At 37.5% G+C, this 23,165-nt stretch overlaps 1 protein-coding gene across 4 annotated transcripts in view; it reads left to right on the top strand.

The window, feature by feature from the left end:
- The window catches only part of DYRK1A (dual specificity tyrosine phosphorylation regulated kinase 1A), an 85,612-nt gene that overhangs the window by 49,081 nt on the left and 13,366 nt on the right, over positions 1–23,165 (top strand). For 2 of the 4 annotated variants that reach the window (XM_071753168.1, XM_071753159.1), the window contains exons 3-4: positions 13,879–14,084; positions 22,517–22,609. In XM_071753168.1, the coding sequence (XP_071609269.1) occupies positions 13,879–14,084; positions 22,517–22,609 (299 nt within the window). Of the gene's footprint in view, positions 1–856; positions 876–2,013; positions 2,114–13,878; positions 14,085–22,516; positions 22,610–23,165 lie in introns of those variants that run through there. The other 2 variants (XM_071753178.1, XM_071753186.1) reach the window with 2 other exon arrangements.

The raw sequence follows: 23,165 nt of genomic DNA, 5'->3' as shown, positions 1-23,165 counted from the left end.
TTGAGAGGACAGTTGAGCAGACTAGGAGAAGGATTAGTGCTGCAAAGTACTGGCCCAGGCTGGATTGCTTGGAAAATCTTGTAAGCCTATGGTCAGATAACACTGCTGCTTCTTGGTGCTGCTGTGCTGTTCCAGGGTTTGTTAGATGAGCATAAATCAAAAAGCAGTAATTTAGTTTAAAAGGTTAACATGAAATAAAGAATAGATGGAGCTGCTTTTTTTTTATGTTTTAGAGGAGTTGGTGCACACACTAAGATAATTGTATATATTTAGGACATATAAGGAAATACTTAAGTAGTTTAACTGATAAGATTTCCAAAATTATGTTGTTAAATTCTCTAAAGGAGGAAGCCAGTTAAACTTTAGTTTCTGTTAGTATCAGGCTGTGGAACCGAGATTCTGGGCACTTTTAAATAAAAGCAGATTCTGTGATTCAGATGTGGAAAGTTTTGAGAGTCATAGAGATTGATAAAGAGAAACGGAGCCTCTCTTCTCAAAGTGACCCAGGTTAGTGGCTGCCAGAAAGTCATAGCCCTCCTTTAGCTGATCCGTGGGCAGAAAAGTGTCACGGTCCATTGAGGGGCTGAGACAGAGAGGCTGCCGCCGCTGTGTCTTTGTATCCTGTACCTAGCGTGTACCTGGACAGGAGGTGTCAGTTGCCCGTGTCAGGCACCTTCCATGAGCACTCGAGAACGAGAAACACACAAACAGCCGTCTCCCAGGTGAGGGAATTGCAGTAGCACTTTCACATCACTGTCGGGCTGTGGAAAGTGAAGTAAAACATGCACAGGATCACTTGCATCCACCGCGGCAGAGAGGGAAGCTGTGCAGCTGCGTTCAGCTTTTGAAGAGAGAGAGAGGCAGTTGCTTCCAGAGTAAGTCTGTCTGTCAGTCTTTGCATTTAGAGACTTCATTTGGAGGGGGCTGAGTGATGCCGGTTTTCAGGAGGCACATCTGTGTGTGTGCAGAGAGGGAACCTCCTGAGGAGACTTGGAAGTGATGATGGTCAGTAGCTGCTGTGCTCCCCTCTGTATTCACATTGTTCTATGCAGAAACACTTAATGGCAAATATTCTTTCGGATAAGGTTGATTTTTTTTTAAACTGGTGGGGGGAAAAATTGCTTATTTCGCATAGGATATTTCATTTTCTTGTGTTCGGTCTTTATTGGTGGTTCAGTTTGGTCAGATGAACTGAAACTTATTTACTTAAAATCCGACAGTGGGGAAAATACAATGAAGGAGGGACTTTCTTTGGTTGCTTTCCTCTTCGTTAAAAAGAAACAAGCAGAAGTTTAGTACCTGTGATAAAGAGGGTGTTCTAAGTAGCAGGTGTTGATACAGTATAGCAGCCTCTGTAATTTTATGAGGTCGAGCTAACTAAGCCAGTGAAAGGGAACTTTACTGCTCTGAGCTGTCGTGGTAAAAGCCTCTGAAGAATTCGAGCAGAGAGATACCAGACCGGCGAGCGTTTAGCTACGACCTTCTTCGGCTATTTTCACATCTCGGCCCTTCAGAAGGCATTCTTCAGGCCGTCCCGGAGCAGAGCTATTTTGCGGGAAGGGAAGTTTAAATCCTAATGCAGCGCTTAGCTGTAATCCCCGCGTATCATTGCTGCATTGCCCTGCCCTTGCTGTGGGGGTGAAATGTAGAACATGAGTCTAATCCTCGGTAGATGGAGCTAATTTTGCTCTAAACTTGAAAGTGTTAACAACAACTTGAAAATGTGACAAAGCTCAATCGCGTTTCTTGTTTATTGCTTGTTTTCCGATTGGACAATAGGCAGCAGCTCTGCCCTGGCAACTGAGGGCCGCGATTTGCATAGCGCCCCGCCATTGGCCGCCGGGCCGGGGAGCTCGGCCAATCAGGCGGCGGGGCTCCGGTGGTAGGCTATGCTAATTACCCGCTGTTGCTGGGGTCCGGGGTGGTTTCCGCGCGGCGTTGTGCTGCATTGTGTTGCCTGGTGAGCGGCGGTGATAAATGAGCGCTTAATGAGCTGCAGCAGCGCCCGCGTACTGCGGGCGGGCAGGGGCTGGAGCGCAGGAGGCAGAGGAGGATTTAATTGCTCTTCAAGGCTCGCCCCCTCGCTCTCTCGGCCCTCCCGATAGACGTCTGGGTGCGTGTACCTGTGTGTGGCTGTGTAGATGCGTGTTAAAAAGGAAAAAAAAGGGGAAAGAAAAAAAAAAATGTCTGCAGATAGACCGCGTTGATTAATAAATAAATAATAATAATAATAAAAAAAATGTTCTCTGGAATAGCTTGAAACCGGGAACGAGAGAGTGTTGCTTAAATGGAAGAGGGCTGTTCTCACTCTTTCCCCACTTAATTTTTCTTTTTTTTTCTTTTTTTTTTTTTTCTTTTTAATGAAGTAACCAGGTTTATGCAGAAGGTATGGCTACAGAGCATTAATAAAGTCGACTTCAATATCAGTACTTGCGAAAATGCAATAACCTCTGTATCTGAGAGAAGCATCGGTAGCTTGTGTGAATGTAGAATAATTATTTCTAGAACACACACTTGCCTTTTAAAAATGTATCCACATGTCTTCTTCCCCCCCCCCCCCCAAAAAAAGCCAAAAAAAACCCCCCACAAAACAAAAAAACAAACCTCATCTCAGCTCTATCAGCTGAATCTGAATTTTTTTTCTGTCCTACATATCATTCCTGCCGAAGAATATTGGGAAATCTGATCTTAAAATATTTTTGCTGCTTGAATCTGTGTCTGTTCTTTTTTTTTTTTTTTTTTTTCCCTCTGTTTTAAACCCCTGCTTTTTCTCCTGTTCACTCATAGTTTAGTTTACCTTCTTCAATCCTGTTCCCCAGTCCCTCCCTCTGTCTTCCTTAGCTGTCCAAATTGTGGGCTTTCTTTGCATAACTACTCACATTCTTTTTTTCCGACTCAGTAAAACTAACCTTACCTGACAGTAAGGTTAATGAATTATTTAACTGAGTAAATCCATCTACTACATAGGTTCTGCTTTTTTTTTTTTTTTTTTTTTTCTTCCCCCTTCTCCTTACCATAGTTATCAATATATATGTCTGAGGCTTGATACCACCTAGCATTTGTTACTAACAGTGGAAATTACTTCCACTGGCTTATCTTTGACCAGGTATACCCTGGTGTCAGCAGATTTGGAAACCCGAGTTAAATTAGAATGATAATTTTGCTAACAGTTGTTCCATTTGACAACTACTTTTTGTGAAGGATTTTTTTAAAAAAAATCATGCACACATTTATTTTTTACAAATTTGGATTAATTGATTCTTTAACAACAAGAGATCAGCACTTTAATTGTTTAATTCTTATACTTGGGACTAAAGAAGTTTTGGTTTTTAAACTAAACATTGAAGGGCATTAGTTCAGATGAGGGATAGTCTGTAGGTATTTACAAGTTGCGCTAATCAAAAACACCAAAGCTGTCTTTTAAAAAGAAGCCTGTGATTGAATCTTATTATTTAACTTTGGTAGAATATTAATTTTTTTAAACTATTTTGTAAACCTTTCAGAAAAGTGACAGCAGAGGTAAATCTAATTGCTGTTGAATAAAGCAGATACTTACTTTTAATAGAGAAACTTGGTTTCTAATGAGATTTAGAAGATAAAACCTAACCATTTTTGTGTACTTGGAATGGCACTTGCATGAAGCCTTCTGAAATGGGAATATGGAGATTCTTTTGTGGAATGTTCAATGGGACATCTTTCACAAAAAAATGACAATTTAAAGTTTATGCCACTAAATTTCAGTTGTCTGTGTTACGAGATTACCATAATTTATAAAGTTTTTTTTCTCCTGTATACTTTTTCACTTGCTGAATTTGACAGAACGCTGAATTTTGACAGAAACGCTGTTTTTACAGTGTACAAATACAGTTTGCATTTGTATTTTTCACAGATTGCACTGGAAATTGAAGGACAGGTGTGGGCCTTTCACCTAGTATAAATATGCTTATATTGGAATTAAGTATTTGTTTTTAAACCTTTGTTTGGAATAATATTCACACTTCATTCTCAATTTCTGCCTTAAGAGTTATCTTCCACTGTGATCATGAAAAAAGTAGCTCTCCATTTTCCCCTGAATTTGTGTTCATTTTTTAAAAATGCCAGGCTTTTAACTGGATTAGAAAACTTACAAACTCCATAACTTTAGGATAATGGTGCAAAATAATAAAGTACAAATGAATTTGTAGGGGGACAGAAAAAAGTATTACCAGAACCCTGGCCTTGGCATGTCTTCACCAGCATTGCAATCTTCTGAAAAATCAGTGCTTTTTTCTTTTGACTATTTTAATAAATCTTGATTGGTTTTTTTCCAGATTTAAACCAAATGATTCGTTAAGTATTCGATAATTAAGTATTGATTGTTCAGTTCTTTTGGTTTCACTTACTAATTTGGCACAATGTAAGTACTATGTTGGGCTGAATCATCACCTGAATTAGACCAGTCTTTCTCAAGCAACAGTTAAATGCTGAGTAGTTGGACAGAGCTACAGTGTGGTAGGAAAACTGAAAAAAAAAGGCGTTAAACATGTATTAGAAAAAGCTAAAACCTTCAATAATAAATATGTTGGCAAGTAGACATTTGCACAGTTGACAGTGTTTCTTCTGCTCTAAATACTAGAATATCTTCTCTTGGAGAATCACATGAAGGCAGGGTGTCAAAAGGGAACTTAAAAAAGAAATAAGCCAATCACCCAACAGTAGAACAAACAAAGTCGCAGATGTGAAGCCTCTCATTCATATCTTCATGTCAGTATCATCCCTCCTCTTTGCAGGAGGGCAGCCTTGATTTTTGTTACTATTCAGCAGAGGCCATCAGATGAAAAAGGGAAGTTCAGAAGAAACAAAAGGGAGGTGGTGCTTAATGCCTCCTGTGTGTAAGCTGTGAAGTCTTTTGCTATGTGATCTTCTTGATGCTCAAAGGTGAAATGCAAAAAAGTGGTTCAGAAGGTCCATGGAAGAAAAAGCTGTGTGGTGTGTGTTTATGCACATGTGATTCACGAAGAGCCTGCTTCATCTAATTCCTTGACTGGAGACTAGATGATTATGCCAGGCCCCTGTGATGCTTGCCCTGTTTTCTTCCAAGGTGATTGCTGTTGGCCACTTTTGGGGACAGATGACTGATTTGAATGAACCTTTCGTTTGGTATCTGAGTGGTTCCCATGTTAGTGCCCTGTTGCTTGAACGAACTAACTACATTACTTCTCAGTCCTTAGTCCAGCATGAGTCAAGTACCCCTTCTCATCTGGTTTTGTTTGAAGCAGAAATGAACATCCAGTTCAGACCTCTCATTTGTTCTACTTTCTGCAAGTTCTTGAAACATAATCTGTAAAGCTGCTCCTCTCTGAAGCTGTGTAAAACAGATTTACCTATTAGTGCTTCTTGTCTTTGTAAAATCTTTCAAAATCTGTATATACAAAATCAAAATTTTAAAATCATGGAACCCTTTTGTGTTTAACCTGTTTCTCCCTGTCTCCGTTTTTTGCAGAACAGGACAAAATCCAGTTTGTAAGAATATTTCAGAAGGAAATTGTCGTTTGTGAATTACATGAATACAAAAACAATGCCTACTTTGTAGAATATATATACAGACAGCAATAATTCTAGTTGGAGCTCAGTCTGAGGGAGTGTCAAAGGATATTATGTTAAATACAATGAAAAGAAAAAGATCTATTGTATAGCAACCTGTTTGGTAAGAGTTACTTCTATTCTGTCCCTACAAATAAATAGGGTATTCATGTAGCTAAATGGTATCATAACTTATTTATATAAAGGCACTAAATTAAAACCTTTGAAGTATTCTGGTGTTTCCTAACTACTTTGCACAATACTCTTCAATTTTAATATTCTTTCAGTCCAGTGTATACCTAGGTGGAAGCTTCTGGTCTATGTAAATCCCTGTACATAGGTTCAGTTCTCACTGTTTGCTTGTGGGGTTGTACATTTTTTTCAGATGTGCCTTTAGGCACCCTGCTTCTTAAGAACAGTAATGTAAAAGCCGAGTTCTTGTAGAGTTTTTAAGGTTTTGATTTTTAAAGTTAGAGTACTTATATGTCTGGTAGAATTTAGCTGAGAATTTTGGCAATCTTGGACTTCATTTGGAGGGAGGGGACACAAACCTATCATAAGATTTTCTTAGTTTAAAGATTTGTCATAGTATACTCAAAGTAATATTTATATGTTAATGAAGTACAGATTTATATAGTGTTGCCGTTGGAATAAATAATAAGTTGCTTGTGAATGTTAGAAATTTCCTTCTCTTGCTGGAATATCATAGTGAACAGTGATGTTCAGTCTTTCTGGTACCAGATTTTTCCAAATTTTTGAAGGGGCTAGGGAGATACACAAACCATGATCTCTCCCTGTCATGAGCCTCGGCCACTGTATTTCTTGTATTTCTACAGCAGAGGCACTACTGTTACCTGAGTCCAGGCCTCACTGCGGAAAAAAAAACCAAAAACAAACACATTCATGCAAGTTTTGTCCAAAGTACACCTCTTGCTGCAGCTCATCCAGGGAAGAGGATAGCCAAGACAGGCACAACAGTGTTGGAACAGTTTATGAAGCCTACTCTTGACCTGTCATTTCTCCAGGTTTCTTGCTTGCTCTCTGCCATGTGACCACACATGTTACAGGCCAGTCATATCAAAGGTCTGCAAGCTGTTGGAAAAGATGACACCCATTGAAAAACAGACACCCATTAGTAATTTTATGTCATCTCCTAAGCACTTTGTCTTCTCTACAGCTCTGTGCTTTAGGAGGGAGCCCAAGCAGTTGCATTCGGTAGGCTTGCTGTATTGGACTAGCAAACAGGACGTGAGAAGGGTGATTGTTTCTAAGTTCAGGGCTTAATTTTACTTTGAGAGAAAGTAGCACTTGGCATTTCTGTACAGGGAAGTTGATTGAATAGTTATTGTAGAGTAGCTTCTGAAGTAACCATTAATAATATAATTGCTCCACAATAATATAGTTCCTTCAGAGGAGGAACTGGAATGGGATATTTATAATGGACTTGTTTGTCTACAGTAGCTGCTGAAGGTAATTTCCCTTTGTTCCCTGGGTTCTCTCAGCTTGCTTCATTCCAGAGCAAGCTGAGTGAAGTCCGTGTACCTTCACAGTCTCATGCTGTCATTTTCAATGGAGTGCGTAAAGACAATAGGGAAGTCTGTGTTTCAGTAAAGTGGTAGTTCACTTGGAGTTCAAGTTGATATTTACTTATTGCTTAAAATATGATTATTCTAAACTCTAAGATCCCAAGTGTTTGACATTTATTATGCTTCAACAGAACTTGGGTAGGTCTAACTTGTCTTTAATGTGGGTTTATTTGAACAGAAAGTTCTGAATATACAAGTGTTTGTCTCTATTACTAATTGCTAACTGTTTTAGCATGTACTAAGACAGTGCAGAGGTGGCTTGGTACAAAAGCAGTGCAGAGATCAGTCTTCTCACTTCTCCAAACATGGTTCTCAGAGGTATACTCAATATAATAACTGAGGTATCATAATGTTCATTGGTACAGAGGACTTTTTGAAGAATAGATTTTGAAAAACAAGATTGACCGAACTCTTCAAAATAATTAACTTAAAAAAAAAAAAAAAAAAAGTGGATTGTCTGTGAAGGAAGAAGGCTGTACAGTTCCTCAGCTAAGATTTTATTTGAGGAGGCATTTTGCTGTTTTCACATTCAGTAATTTAAATACAGAAAAAAAAATAAGGTGGCTACCTTCGTCAGTGGTGGCATAGCAGGGACTGGAAATAAAAAGATTTGAAGCAGTTGTCTTGAGTACTAATAACTACCATACTTGGTCTGTGTTGTAGGCCCACAAGCTTGTGAACTCTTTTGAGTGTGGAAATGAGAATACCCAGTTCACACTTTTATTCTCTGGTCATGTCTAGCAGGTTCTTGTTCAGCTGCAGATATATCACTGAGATGGATCACCTCTGCACACTGCTGGATGACCCAAGTGGTAGATAGCAGAGATGGGGTTGGAGGGAGAAGAGGTCAAAGAAGCTCAGGACACATAGGTTCAGACCAATGTTCTTTACAGGGAAAATGCTAAAGAACAGGAAGAGTCCTAGCAGTACCAAGAGAAGGGAAGAAGTTGAGTTGTGTAGAGAAGAAAGTTTTATGCTTCCAAATGAGATGATCCCACAGTCCCAGATAAACCCACAGCAAATATTGCCACTCATTCCAGTTCTGCATTATTTCTTCCTGTTATATGCTACTGTGCCATACTTCACTGATCCTTACTTAAGGGATCTGGTAAGAAATTCTGCCTCTTCTGTGAGGCGAATTGAACAAAGAAGTGGGAAAATACTTTTTTTGGGGGAGGATGTAATGTTTAAATGAATTATGCAGACTGATGTCAAAATGGGAATAACAGAATCTAAAATGGATGAGGTAGAAAATTGAATTTTAAAACAGCATTGAGGTTTTTAAAATCCATGCAAAATTGTGCCAGGTATTTTCCTGTATTAAACCAAATGTAATTCATTTATAGAGTCTACCATCTCAAGTATTTTTCTGCTTTGAGTGGCTAATTTCTTTGATACCTGTACAAGTAATTTAAAACACACCTATTTAAATGAGGGAAGTATTTCCTGTCCTCACTAAATAAATATGTCCTTGAACTTGTGTTCTTCCGGTGTGTTAAGGTGGTGCTTTAAAGAAATAAACCCTATCTTTTTACATATGATAGGACAGTCCCTCTTTTGAGTTTATAATTTTTCTCTATCATCCACTTTAAAACATTTTCTGCTCATCATAGTTGCAGTGGTTTGCTCATACATAGTGTAGCATTTTACTGATGCTTAGTTTTTCCTTCTTTGTTACTTTCCAGAGTACAGTGACAGTAAAGTCACAAAAGTGAAGAAGTTAATATTGTTCTAATATATGTTTTACTTACATTATGGTGCATGGAATGTCACTAATGAAACAGTGTTCTGAATAGCTTCACTTCAGAAGACCTCTTATATTCCTGACTGTAGGAGAAAAGGGACATAATTCTCTAAAGTTTGGAGTAAGAGATGCCTTCTTTAGGTGGACCTTCTTTATAGCAAAATCTGATTAAGTCTCATCACAGCACAAAGAAAGTTTGTTGTAAACTGTAAAAACCTAAACTGTAAAGATAGATCAGGCTCTGTGGTTTTATGCCATTCTCTGAACTAGCATATTAGGGAAGGCCCCATCCTAGGATAACTCTACATACTCCCAATCTCTAATGTCTTCCCCTAATGTACTTCATACGCAGAGATCTTGGCATACTTTTTTACTTTGTTTCCTTCCCAAGGTGCTTCAGAACATGTAATTATTTGGACTTAAAGTGACTAGAAAGACTGATGATTGACTAGCCCTTGTTCCTTGGATTTTTCATGTTGAAGTTACAGATGTGGCATGATAACAGGCTCCTGTGGATTTTAGTACTCCTATGATGGTCATTGGATCACTTACTTTTTTAAATGTCTGGAGGTCTCTAAATGAACTTCAAGCCACCAGGAGGTTTGTGAACCTCAAATAATGGATGCACATACACGTTCCTATTTCTACAGCTGACTAGCAAACTGAACTAAACTAAACTGAAGGAGGTCAAGATTGTGTCTCCCAATCCTTGTGTCTCCCTGCCTTTCTTCCTAGCATGTAATTCAGTATTTCTTGACTCATAGTAGTAAGTTAGGAGTGTTGTCTTGGGATTAGTTGTACCAGGATAGGATTGCAAGTATCATGGAACAAAGTCTGAAATGTGTCAAGGGCAGGTATTTCATCAGGGACCATATCCTGACCATTACTTGTTTTTGTTGATAGCAAAGACTGCTTTCAGCAAGAGAAGTCTCTGAACTCTGGTCTCCCCTTTTCAGCGACAGTAAAAAATGGTAAAGATGCAAATTACTTGACTGCTGGTCTTTTGACCCAGGTAGTTCTTGCTTATGGCTAACATGGTTAAGGGTAGGTACTACCATCTTCCCAGAAACGATTAAAATGCTTTTTTGTTTGGTATAAGAACTTGCTGCATGAGCTAGCCAAATTTCCATCTGCCTACTTACAACAGACTTCAGGTCATGAGACTCTAGTCAGGCTCTTGTATTTAATAATGTCCTTTTTTCTGAGATGCAGTTCTGCTCTTTGAAACCAGTTTACATTTCTACCAAAGAACAATGTTTTTATAAAAAGTGATTGTTGGATACAGTTTTTATTCATGTTTATTGACATCATAGGTTCTGCATGACTTAACCTCATAGCAAATAGGTAAGTGTGTGCTAATCATGGATGTTGAAACTTAAAAAAAAAAAGAAAAAAGAAAAAAAAAAGAAAGAAAGAAGCTATTTGTCAAACTGGGATTCTTAGAGAAAGTTTCTTCATGATTCTGCAGTCCAGCTACTTAGTTAAAAATTATGAAGTTCTCTTCTCTGGGGCTTTGCTGTTGAATTAACTGATTAACTGAGTCAGTCCAGCTGACTGTCATCAGTTTCCTTGACTAGCATCAAGGAAAACTAACAGGCTTATTGTCCTGCTAGTGGAGTCAGGAGAAGAAGGATGTGCAAGTGTCAGAAGTGTAAAGCCGAAGTGAAACATCAGTACTGCGAGTGTAATTTTGTCAGATAGTTATACATGGAATATTTTTCTAGTTTTTTATTTTTAAATATGTGTAGTGCATTGCTCTGTTTATTCTCATAGATGTTGTAATCTTTTGAGTGAGTGTCAGAAAATACGCTGAAGTCAAATTGTAAATGAGAACTCCATTAAGGCTACAAGGATGATTAGGGAACTAGGACATCTCTTTTATGAAGAAGAGCTGAGGGACTTGGGTCTTTTTAATCTGGAGAAGCAATGATTGAGGGGGGGATCTTATCAATGCTTATAATCCTTAAAATGATTACTTAAAGGGTGGGTGTCAGGAGGATGGGACCGGTCTTTTTTGTAGTGTCCAGTGACAGAACAAGGGGTAATGGGTGCAAACTTGAACATAGGAAGTTTCATCTAGACATGAGGAGGAACCTCTTTACTTTGAGGGTAGCAGAGCACTGCTTGTCCAAAGAGGTGTCTGTTGAAGAGATTCAAAACTCTCCTGGACACCATCATGTGTAAACCTGCTCTGGCAGGAGAGTTGGACTAACTGATCTCCAGAGGTCCCCTCCAACCCTCTGTGATTCCATGCCACCAGGATTTTTATGTGAGCTTTCTGCTTTTTCAGGGACACATGCAAGTGAGGAATTTTTTTTTTAAGTAAAATTGTTTTTATTATGTTATCTAATTTGCCAGATACCTAGTATGGTATTGGGAAACCATGGCCTGGGGTAAAAAAAATACAAGAAATAAAACTTTTAAAACAATTGGCTCTGCAGTTTAGGATTGATTGTATTTTTGACTACCTGATTTAAATTTTGTTTTGACTTTTAATTCAGTTACCATGATGTTGCTATGTGAGAATTCTTTTTTTTCAGGTTAAGTAGAAAATAGGCAGAAATTCAAAGAGCAGAAAGTAGACATACCAAATAATGTCTTAAATGTGTTCACCTATTCTTAAAGGAGTGTTCAGTATATCTTGAAAAGTAAATGTACACTAAATTTAACAAGTTGTAGAGATGGAAGATAAATCTGATTCTCTGGTAAAATTGAGTTTAGTTATTAAGAAAGTACAGTAATGAAAAAAATTATGTACAGTTCTTACATGATCTAAGTGAATGATGCATTAATATATCAAGGAACCATATTATCTTTGAGAGAGATCAGCTGATGTATTAAAATCTTCACATATATTTCCCTCTGTACCTAAATGTTAACATGTGAAGTTCATGATATATAATTTCAAATTTAAAAAAAATGACAATCTGCTGCCTAATTCTTAGGTGGACCTAAGATGTTACTTGGAATGTATACACATAAAGTTGTAAATACTTTTTTAAAGTTTACACTCAGATATTTAATATTTTCACTCTGTCTCTAAATGTTTGAAGGCAGTTCCACTTTCAGAGCTTACTAGTTAACTGTATTTGTGTTAAAAGTCACAAAGCAGATAGTAGTTTTCTCTGCAATGTTAAACTGACTTAGCTTATAATGGATTTAGGTCAGGGATGTCTGTATTTTATTTCCATTTGTAAGGTCATCTTGATACTTTATAATGTTACCAGAGGCACTGTAAGGTAAAAGGCACAAAAAAGTTCCCCTAGATCGTAGTGATTTTTTAAAAAAATATTTTCTTTTTCATAAAATGTTTGAAAATTCTATGAAACATTGTGAAAATATGTGGGTACTTTTAAACAATCAGTTCATTTTCTGGAGCAGTTTGTTCTGTTAGTCTTTTAGTAGCACTGAGCTGTAGCACTGGAGAAAAATACCAATGGTCTGTTGGTGGGAATTTCACTATACAATTTTGATTCACCCATTTTAAAGTAATAGAGATTTTACTGTATATAAGCTTTTCTTACTTATAGCTGTTTGAATATTATTTTTATTTTTTCCAAAATTATCTTAATATAAAATGATATTTCAGTTAATCCCATATGGTACTTCAACTGTCCTGATGAGTGCTGAGTAAATGATGCAGTATCAATTTTAATATTTTGTTTTTTCTTAACTTGAAATAGGTAGCAAGTGGAACAGTCAGATATTTTTAAGAAAGTCAAATTGATGGACTGTGTTAATCTGCTGTTTTCTACTGATCACATTTTCTTGAAAGGTTTTAATTGTAAAGGAAATAGGGATTTCCCTTGCTTGTTAAGGTGCTTGATTATTTCACATCTTGCTTCTAAATTTAATCTTTACCAATAATTGTGCTTCCAGATTTCAGCCTGTGATTCTCCACATACTCCGTCAGTGGCAATGTTGGCTTAAGTGTGCCTGGCTCCTTAACCCATCCTCCTCTGTCTCTTGTGTGTGGTATCCATTAAGAGAAATTCCCCCCTCTGTCATCAGAAAGCAAAAGGATGAATGTTAAATGTGGAGCATGCTAAACTTCCATTAGCAAACAAAGAAAACCAAATTGTACTTAAATCTGTTGTCCACTATTAGAGGACAGCAAAGAGACAAGTAGACTATGAACCAATTAAAATTTCATCTTACAGATGTGTGAAACAAGAGTTAAGAGGTGCAAGATCTGTCTCAGTTAAGAGACGGGTTCTGTGCCTGTGGAATAGTAACATTTTTCAGGATGTTGCAGAATCCAGTACTTGGGCTTTACGGTTTGCTATTTTCCTGCAACTTGACACCAAGTCCTTCGTTTATCTCCTGCTTTGCAGTTGTTGCTTGCAGTCTGTTTTCACCTTTCCAAAAAGGAACTAATTCAAGTTACGGTGCCTGCTACCTATATCTTGATGAAACTCAGCAGTAGGAGTCAAGAAGCTGACTTGAAGTACAGTGTGTGTTGGGAGAAGGGTGGAAGTTAAAAATGTAGGCTAGTAAGCTAAGCAGTTTGTAGAAAGAATAAACGTTGAGGCTGGGAAAGATGAGCTGCTGAGTCTGGGCACCACCTTTTCTGTTGGTACAGTTAATCCGGAAAGTTACTGTGAACAACCTTGAATGGCAGAACTTGAGTGTTTTTCTGTCTTTCATGGAATCTATATACAAAATTCATATCCTTGAAAAGAAGTCCTGTCAAATTCCAACTCAGTTATGACACATCGGTGATGTTCTTAGAAAAGGGATGTTGCGGATAAATTGGAATAAACCGTTAACGAGTAATTTGTCACTTTGAAAATGGAAGAAGCATTTCAGCTAGATAATCTTTACATGAGAGTGATTTCTGGGTTCATTGTGTATGAAAAATCTTGTCAGTGTTCAAATGGTGAAACCATTACTGTTTATAAGCTCTGTAAGATAGGAGGGGCAGGCTAGCTGAGGTAAATATTTTCAAGCCATTAACTTCATTGAAAACTGACATTGTCTTTGCAGGAGGAGAGACTTCAGCATGCAAACCTTCATCTGTTCGGCTTGCACCATCGTTTTCATTCCATGCTGCTGGCCTTCAGATGGCTGGACAGATGTCCCATTCACATCAGCAGTACAGTGATCGTCGGCAGCAGAACATAAATGACCAACAGGTTTCTGCCTTATCATATGCTGATCAGCTTCAGCAACCTCTAACGTTAACAAACCAGGTAAGGGACAAAAGAATAATTTCAGATGTCGTAATTGTTTTTCTAAATATACCCCTAAATTGCAGGATCAGAGCTAAAGTCTATGTGGTTTGGATTTTTTTATATAAAAAAACCTAATTAACTCCCGATTCTTCAAGGATGGGTGGGTGAAGAAGTTTCTGGAAGCTGTTTTTAAAACATCTGGTTGATATTTATTATGATTATTCTGCTTCTAACATTTTTAGATGAGAGGGGAGAAAGATTGTCCCTGTGGAGATGTGGAAAGAGAGTTTAATAATAGTGCTTTTTTTAGGGCTGTTTGATGTTAGAATGTGATTGCTTCTATTACTTGTTCTAATGGATTGTGTTTTAATGCAGAGTCACTGGTTAGCATATCAGAATAGACAGGTTTGTGCAAAAGACACGTTGTATTAAGGAAGATAGGCTTTTTTAAAAAACAAAACAAAACCCCAAATCTAAAGCTATTCTATCATTAGGGTTTCACTACTAATAATTTATTACTTATTATTGCAAGGAGGTATAATGAACACAGGGGTTATGATTATTATGGCTGCTTTTGAGTTGTTAATAGTATTTCTTTTACTGCCTTTGAGTTGCTAGAGCATCTAAAGTAGCTTCCTAACTTAATAGTGCTAGGTTGCTGGCCTCAAGAGCTAGTACTGCTTTCCCTCTGTAAGAGATAATTACATTTCTTTCTTAAAAATGGCACGCAGTTGTAAAAAAATGAATGCAGATAGGTTTCAAAGCTTAAAAATCCCAAACTTGGTAAGCCAGAGCTTCAAAATTTGGTGCAGATTGATGAGGCATGTCCTGCTTAAAGAGGATCAAAAGTGAAGTCTTCTACTGGTACTCGGTTCAGATCTATTCTTGTGTTCAAGATGGCTTCATCTGTAGAAAAATCTGCAGTACAGTCAAGATGTGCTCTGTTTGTATTGCTCCATAGGAAGGCACTTATGCAGAAAGAGGGGAGGATTAGGGAGGATGAGAATGGTCAAAGTAAGTGCCAGGATATTTTTTACTAGGATTTGGAGATATATCACGAGTAGGGCTCTGAAGAATGGCAAAGTGAATAGAGCTGGTGAAGGATGTTTTTACTTTCATGAGAGCCACTCAGAAGGAAGAGTAAATCTGCTCATATATAGTACTATTAACTTGATAAATCTACAAAGGTATTTTATAGGACTTATTTTGGGTTGGAGGTCCCCCAAACACTCTACAATAAGGTTAGTGAATCAGTTTGCCAATTAAGAAAAGCTGCTGAGTTTCTTAAACCTTTCAAGGTACTTATCTAAGCTTTACAATCTGGCATCACATTTGCAAGCTCTAGTGTACATTAGTGCTTTGTAGTTGTTTTCAAACCAAAAAGCAAAATCAAGGAGCTTCAGGTTGTATCTCCATCCATTGCTGCTCGTGGGTATAAAATGGTAGCTAAATAATAGAAAGCTGAAGAGAACAGCTTACAGAGAATAGCCAAGAATTATTCACCAAAAAACGCAGCCCGCTGAGGTGAGGATGTAAATGCAGGAAAAAAGCCATGTTTGGCTCTGGGATGTTATCTTTATGAAGAAGTGATCAGCTGGCCACCTTGATATTGGCAATCAAACTTTCTTTGCACTACTAACACTGTTCTGTAGAATCAAAGCTTTTATTTTCCCCTCTTGTTTTTACTGCACTGTAGCTTCTGTCTTTGTGTTTCACTGTAATTACATTATTTAAGTCTTTACAGTCCTGTGCCTAAGCAGCTCAAAATTGTTGCTCCTTCATCCTTTGTGAGCTGCTTTCAGCACCCTTAGCTTTGATGACTGGCAGCTTTTTGATGTCTTCTGACTAGTTGCCTTTTGTGACTCCTTTCTTTTTTTGAGTTCTTGTGCTTCTCCCATCAGCAAGTCCCATGATAAGTTCTCCTCACCAGATTCCATGTTGGTATGGAGGTTCCATATGAGCCTTTTTTAGAGAGTCTTGGTGGCTTTTTGACTTTGCACTGAACTTCTGGTTAATCATATGTGCAAACCCAAATCCAGCTAGCATCTTTATTTCATCTAGACCTCATCTCTGTTCAAAAAGAATTTTGTCCTGTTGATAACCATTTTGTCAGCTGTAGTTCATCTTCATTAAAATAGGACTCTTCTTTTCTTCTTATGCAAGCCACGACCTTCTATCATTGATGGCTTTCTGCTATCTTAACATTAATCCATTTCTGTGTATTACCATCTTGCCTTTTGCTCAAGATATAGTCTGCATACCCTGTAGGTTTTCATGTCTAAATGACACATACACCTTATGGATTCTTCATAACATCTCTACAGGAATCCTTTTTCTTGAAGATATTGCCTTGAGTATGCTGCAACTTGTTTCTCTCTGTCCTTGATAAAAACTGTTCAGGGCAGCAAAAAGGAGAATTTGAACGTTAATTGTAGAGATCGTGATAGATTGATCTAATAGCCATAAAAAAATAGGAGGAAGAAAATGGTGACTTTCAGCAGACACAGGAGGTGTAATTCTTGAAAGGTAGATCCTTCTAGTGCAGTTCTTGCATCCAGTCAGACAGGTGAGAAGTTAGGTTTCTGAGCTTCAGTTTCACAGAATCTCAAGTGGAACAGTAGCAGTCATCAGCAGTATAGACCTTTGGGTCAGCTTTGGTGCTACCGGTTTCAAAAGCCTAAAAGTAGCTCATCTGGGTGGAAGCTTCCATCAGTTGATTAATAGCGAGTTGCCAGCCCCTTTGCTCCTGAGAGTGCTGCATTACCTTCCTGATGCAGTCAGCCAGATGGGTCAACGAAGCGGGAGTCTCCCAGGGTCGGTGGTTGTGCCGAGACTGCCAGGCTGAATTCTTTCCCGAGCTCCAGCCACCATCTGCTGGCCAGAGCGCCGCACTGCATTGCCAGGCTTGCTGCAAGGCCGTTCCCTTGGCTGAGGATATCTGTCCTCTCTTCTCCGAAATAGTCTAGTTATTTCAATAAACTGGCTTCTGTTAAATAATTTGTGGAGCACCTTAGAGTATTTTTGAGTGAATCTTTCATTGAAGGAACTGAGAATACAAATATTGCTTAAATTACTTTCTTGATTGCTACATTTGCTGATCTTTGTAAACCAAGTATTTTGTCCAAATCCAAATAAAAATAAAACCTAGGATGAAGTCCTAGCTATTTGGGTGATGATGTTTTATGGACATAATAGATAGCAAGTAGTTCTTCTCTGAACTTTAATTTCATCAGGCTGCAGAAAGATACATAAGGATACTGCTTGTCAGTTGCTAAGAGTAGCAGTTAAGTTTTAGTATGTAGAACAGCAGCATGTTCTGTAAACGATGTCATTTTGATAAATAGCAAAGACAATCTGCCTTATTATGGTTTTTTTTTCAGGATATTTTTGTGTCTTTCTTTTTACTGCAGACCGACTCCTTTTTTGGAAGACTATTGTCTTGTTCAAGTTCCTGTAATGATTTTCATTCATAACCAAATAATGGGGAAGCTAGGCCTTGAATGTTAATTTATTGTTTTTATTCCCACTCTGTCCTGCTTGGTTTTTTGATTTGTAATATCTTGCACACCATATTCTGCTATTTAACAAATCATTTACAGTTCCAGATTAAAGGTTGGGAAACAGTAATGATAATTTATAGTAAAGTTGTATAAATTATGTGTATTTATATTGTACATTGCCCTTAAAATACTACTTAAGTAATCTTCTCTTGCACCTATTGCTTTATGTCTGTGGTGGCCAAAACTTACTCATCCTATCATTGTCAAGGAGCAAATACCAGGAAGTTACTTCCAAACCAACACAGTTACTTTGTTTTTCACTTATTTATGAGGTTTTAAATTACTGTTTAAAAATTCCAGCTCTATCCTTTTAAATTCTTTTTTTCTTCAGTAGTTGGGCTTAAGGCTTTTTTGTTTCCCGAAGACTGCTGGATAGTAAGGGTTTACTTTAAAGGTGTGGTTCACCAAGTGCTGGACCTGCTGACAGCATGGGGTACTGCTCTTGGTTGTGTGGTTTTACCTCTCTCAGTGGCAGATCCAGCTTCAGGAAAGCATTAAGAGCATGCAACCTGGAGTGAATAGAAAATATGAAATCTGTGGGACCTTTCTCCTTTAGCAGTAACAAACAGTAAGATTTTTATTGTCCAGTTTCGACTGTTTGCATCTGGAGAGTTCAGCATAGCCTGATGTGAATATAAGATAAGAGCTTAAAAGTTTCCACAACTTCAAACAAGCATTTCTTCTGTTCTGTACTAATGTTTATCTTATCATGGATACTCAGATTCCCTGAAACCTTCTTCAGTTAAGTACAGAAGATCAGAAAACTGATTTTTCTGGTAAAGAAGGTGAGGTGAGATTCTTGGGCAGATTTTGGTAGCAAATTCCAACAGTTTAGTTTTCAATGAAGCACCTGAGATTCAAAGGTCAGGCTGACTGCTAAATATCTTTCTCTTTATATGTGTCTAAGAACACATATCACCTGCAGAGCTCTAGGTTTTACTGACCAGATGTAGGCTGGAGATTTTATCGATTGCAACTCGATGAGTGCAGAGTTAATGTGTTCTAGCAGGCGGCAGCAAATCCTTAGTTCCGTTACTTCAGATAACTAAGCAGCAGTTTTGTTATTAGTATGGTCAGACTTCACCAGACTCTGTCATCAATGTGAGCATGCAATTTATTTCAGTAAAAGCATGTCTCTGACTTTCCATCTATCTTGGACATAAAAAAATGTCTGTATGCTCTGGCAACACGAATTTCAGTGAGAGATTTTTCATTCACTTTTTCTTAATCCTCCTGCTCTCTACTGCTTTCTTTAAAAAAATGGTTGGGCTGAGTCAGGCAGATGGCCTTTCTTCCTTGCTGACTTCATTTAACTTTAAACTTACCTGTTTCTTACTATTCTTTTCATTCAACAACCTTATTTATTTGGGAAAGGAAGAGAGAATAGGAGAGAAATACAGAACACAAATCAATGATCAAAGTATTTGGTCTGAAATTCTGTCCCTACCTGCATACAGTTCTAGCTCCGAGTACAGTCAGTCTGAAGAATAGTCTTGAAATTTTCTTGTTTTATTCTCAGTCACGAACACTTTTTTATCTTTTCTCAATTTTTTAAAAATCTGAAGTTTGCTGTATACTATGGGGAAGTGTTGCTGTGGCACGTGGTTACAGCAATTAAACATCTGTTTTGCTGACCCTCTGGAGACACCATCTATTATGTGGCTACCCACCACAATATGGTATTACCATTGATTTCCTATTTGATATTATTGTGATGCAAGAAGGGTTTTGAATAGCAAGTAGTGTAGATCAGATGGGTCCACTCAATTCTTTAATGTGGGGGTCTCTTAATTAGGTCATTACCATTGGAATTCCTGCTAAAAGTTATCTTTATAATATAAAATCTTATTTATTCTGTTTCTAAAATGGAACATGTACTGTATGCAAGCAGAATTTTTTTTCTTTTTTTAATGAATGTGGATGGTGATAGATACTGTTTTTAAAAACTGAACTAAAGCATTCCTTTAATAGAATATATATGTCCACTGAGAATTTTCTGTAATCAAAATAAAATGCATTTAGTAAGGAACAGTGCCATATGTTTTTCAGATAACAAAACATATCCAGAAAGAGAAATATGTTGTCTGTTCCTTCATTCATTAAACCTCAAAGACTGTGCTGGTTAAAAGAACATCTCTTAGTTAAAAATCATGGTTTCCTTAAAACCTGATTTATCTCAAATATGTTGAGTACACATAAGTGGGGCTCTTGGTTGCCCTTTCTTTGTGTTAATTCTTCTTTGTTTGTAGTAGTTACTGGTTGCTTCTCAGCACTGTGTCATGTGTGCTATGTTAATAGGTAAGGAAATAAGATTTCAGTTCCTTGTGATACAGTTTTCATCATGATACCATCCCAGGTAGTAGTAGTGTTTCCATTGAGGTGTAAGTGTGGGCTGGTCAGAACATGATGGATATTAACTGACATTTAATTATAATTAAAGTAGCTTCTTGTCTCGCAGTCTTGAAATAAAAGCATATCTTTTGATTTGTGTTTCATCTTTGGGAAGATCCTTGGTTGCAGTGTTGCTTTCTGGCCACCAGATAGAGACTGAAGCTTGTGCAATAGGATTTTTCTTCTTTTTTTTTCCTTTTTCTTTTCTTTTTTCTCTTTTTTTCCTGTTGTTTAGTTGTTAACAGTGCTGTGGGAGAGAACCAAAAAAAATCATATGCTCAGTTTGTTTAACGGTTCATATTTGTTTGACAGATGAAAAGAAGAAACAAAAACGTTATGTAAATGTCAATTAGTTTGTTCAGGAAACTCTAAAACAGACTTTACAAAATGGTTGTGCTTGCTATCAAAATAATTAAGGAATTTATTTAGTAAACCTGTGTAAGGGAAATTGGTGGTAGTGGACATACCTGAAAGTGAATTGACTGGATCAAATATCCAGGGCATGACTTGGGTTAAAATTCCCTGAGGGAAGTTTAACTGTATCACATTGTCTCCAACAAATATTCCCTAATCAAAAGGTTTGCAAGTCAGCAGACTTGCAGGGGTGTAAAAATATGGTGTGGGCATGTTTAGAGGGGTGTTCATCAAAGCATTGAATTGCTGTTTCTTGGGAGCCGTTAGCTCCACTGGGTTTTGTACCTGTTGAGAGCCCCAGCCTCACACAGATGCAGTAAGATTCTTGAAAGTCTTTTACCTTTCCCCCAGCTCTCTTTTGCTTTCTTGCTTGTTCATTTTCTGTATTGCTGTCTTGATCTTGATCCTACTCTGGTTTCCCTCTCGAGCAGTCTGCACATCCACCAGAGGGGAGAGCATGAACTTAGCCTTCTAGTATGGCTGCTTGGGTACCTGAGTTCAGGCCCGATTTCAGAAGCACAGACTCTCCTTATTACTTCTGTTTGTGAGAACTTTTTTGGGTCAGTTTTATTTTTATTTGGTAATTTACTCAGCCACCCGTACAAGTATTAAGTAATACTATGAAAGAGAAGCAGTCGTGCTTTTCCAGTTTGTTTAATAGTTCAGCAGTAGTGATACAAAAATAATTCTCATGTTGATGGCTTGTGCTCTTTCCTCAGCTCTGCAGGAGGCTGCCTATCAGTTTAGCTGTAATAGGAGACAGCAGATGAGATTAAACACTTGCAAGTGAAGAGAGTTACGAGTGTGAGCATATTTGATGGCATGAGATGAGATAATGGGAGATGAGGGTTGCAAGACAGAGTGCAGTGGCACTTATTTACCAAACCCAATTAACAAGGAGTAAGGAAGTAGCAGAAGCTTTAATATACATGAAACAAGCTTTTCTCCAATGGAATTGCTTAAACTTGCCCTGGTTTTGGTGGGAAGAGAAGGCATAGAGGCATGCTAGGAGAGACCATTCACACTGTCCTCATCAATTTACCTCCTAGATCTGACACTCTCACTGAGAGAATCGCTGGAGCTTGTCTGGTGATACAGTTGTGCTGTTAAGTGTCTGCTAAGGAGGTAGTCAGCTTTAGCCAAATAAAATGGTTTGTGATTTACTTTTTTTTCAGCTTTCTCTTTACTCAAGATGTTACCAACTTGCCAGTTAGAACTTCCCCCTCCCCCCCCATCTTTTTGGGAACTTTATCTTCTGGGATGTCAAACAGGTCTTAAAGAAGGAATAGAAGTTGATTGGTGGATGCAGAATTTACATAGTATATGTATGCAAAGAAAAAAAGAGGCATACAACTAATTTTATCAGGCACGGGTCTTGTTTCTTCAGGAAACCAATACAAAAATAAAACACCCTTAAAGCTGGTTTTGTTCTAAATGTAATTAGTTTTAGGAAACATGAATAAGGAACATAACTACCTTTTCAGGGGTGTACTTTTAAACTTTTGAAAGTAGGTATAGTGTTCATGTGCATGCTTTAGATTTCTTCTGATTTTCTGTAGGTTTTGAATTCAGATTTAGGCCTGGATATTGCAAAGCATGGTATACCAGAGGGGGTTTTATTTTGAATTTAAGAGACTTGAAATGTGGCAAACTGCTACAGTTCTCCAGTAGTTACTGCTGTTAACTTCCACTTGTGGTTTTAATGCAGCTATACATTAAGTAGAGTTACAGTTCATGTATTAGTCCTGAAGCAGGAGAGTAATGTCGGCAGGAATCTCTGTTTCCAAAGAAGCTGTATTTTTAACTGAGGAAAAAACTTTTTATTGGGATTAAGCCTGCAAGGCATAATGGGAGAGGAGGTAGAAATCTTGCGATTTTTTTTCTTTCTTATTAATTAAACATATTAAAATGTATTTTAGCTGTTTATATCTTTTGATTCCTTTATTTTTTTTTAAAGTCACTGAGCAGGAAAAATGTTGCAATGAAATGACCGATTTCTGTGAAGTATAGAAAGATTTGATATAGTAGTTATATTGTTACAATCGTGATCTTTTTTTTCTAAGTTATTATATGGTCATATTACAGAGGCGAATGCCCCAAACTTTCCGTGATCCAGCTACTGCTCCATTGAGGAAACTCTCCGTAGATTTGATCAAAACATACAAGCATATTAATGAGGTAATGACTCCAGCTGTCTTGGTAGTGTGTTTCAGTGTGAAGTGTTTGTTTACAATATGTTATTAAGTATATTTTTAATGAATAATCTCGTGGAGAGATAAGAAAAACAAAGCCATCTCTTTTTTGTTCACATCTCATTTAAGATCATTGATATCATGGTCCTGCTTTCTAAAATGTAAGCAATTTTTTAGCCTGAAATATATTTTCTGTTTTATAAATAAATGTTGAACTTCTATGTTGCATGATAAGGAACTATAAATGGTGCAAACACTCCTTTAGCTCACGCTATAAACCTTTATGAATGTGTCTAGGGGCTCTTAAGAAAACAGTAGAGTGTTTTTCCTAAAATAAATATTGTTGTCAAATGTAAAATATAAAAGTAAGTGGTTTGTATAGGAAAGCATCAGTTGTTTTCAAACTCTTTGGCAATAGTAGGGAATATGAAGGAATTATTGAAGTGACTACTAACTTCCTTGGAATTATACTTTTCCTTTATTGTAGAAAGAGCTACTGATAACTCTTGTTTCCAGGCTACTTACCAGTTTTAATTTGCTAT

The sequence above is a fragment of the Heliangelus exortis genome, chromosome 1, assembly GCF_036169615.1.
Source record: "Heliangelus exortis chromosome 1, bHelExo1.hap1, whole genome shotgun sequence".
Taxonomy (NCBI): domain Eukaryota; kingdom Metazoa; phylum Chordata; class Aves; order Apodiformes; family Trochilidae; genus Heliangelus; species Heliangelus exortis.
Note: the sequence above shows the minus strand (reverse complement) of the source record. Positions and strands in the feature narration are given on the sequence as shown.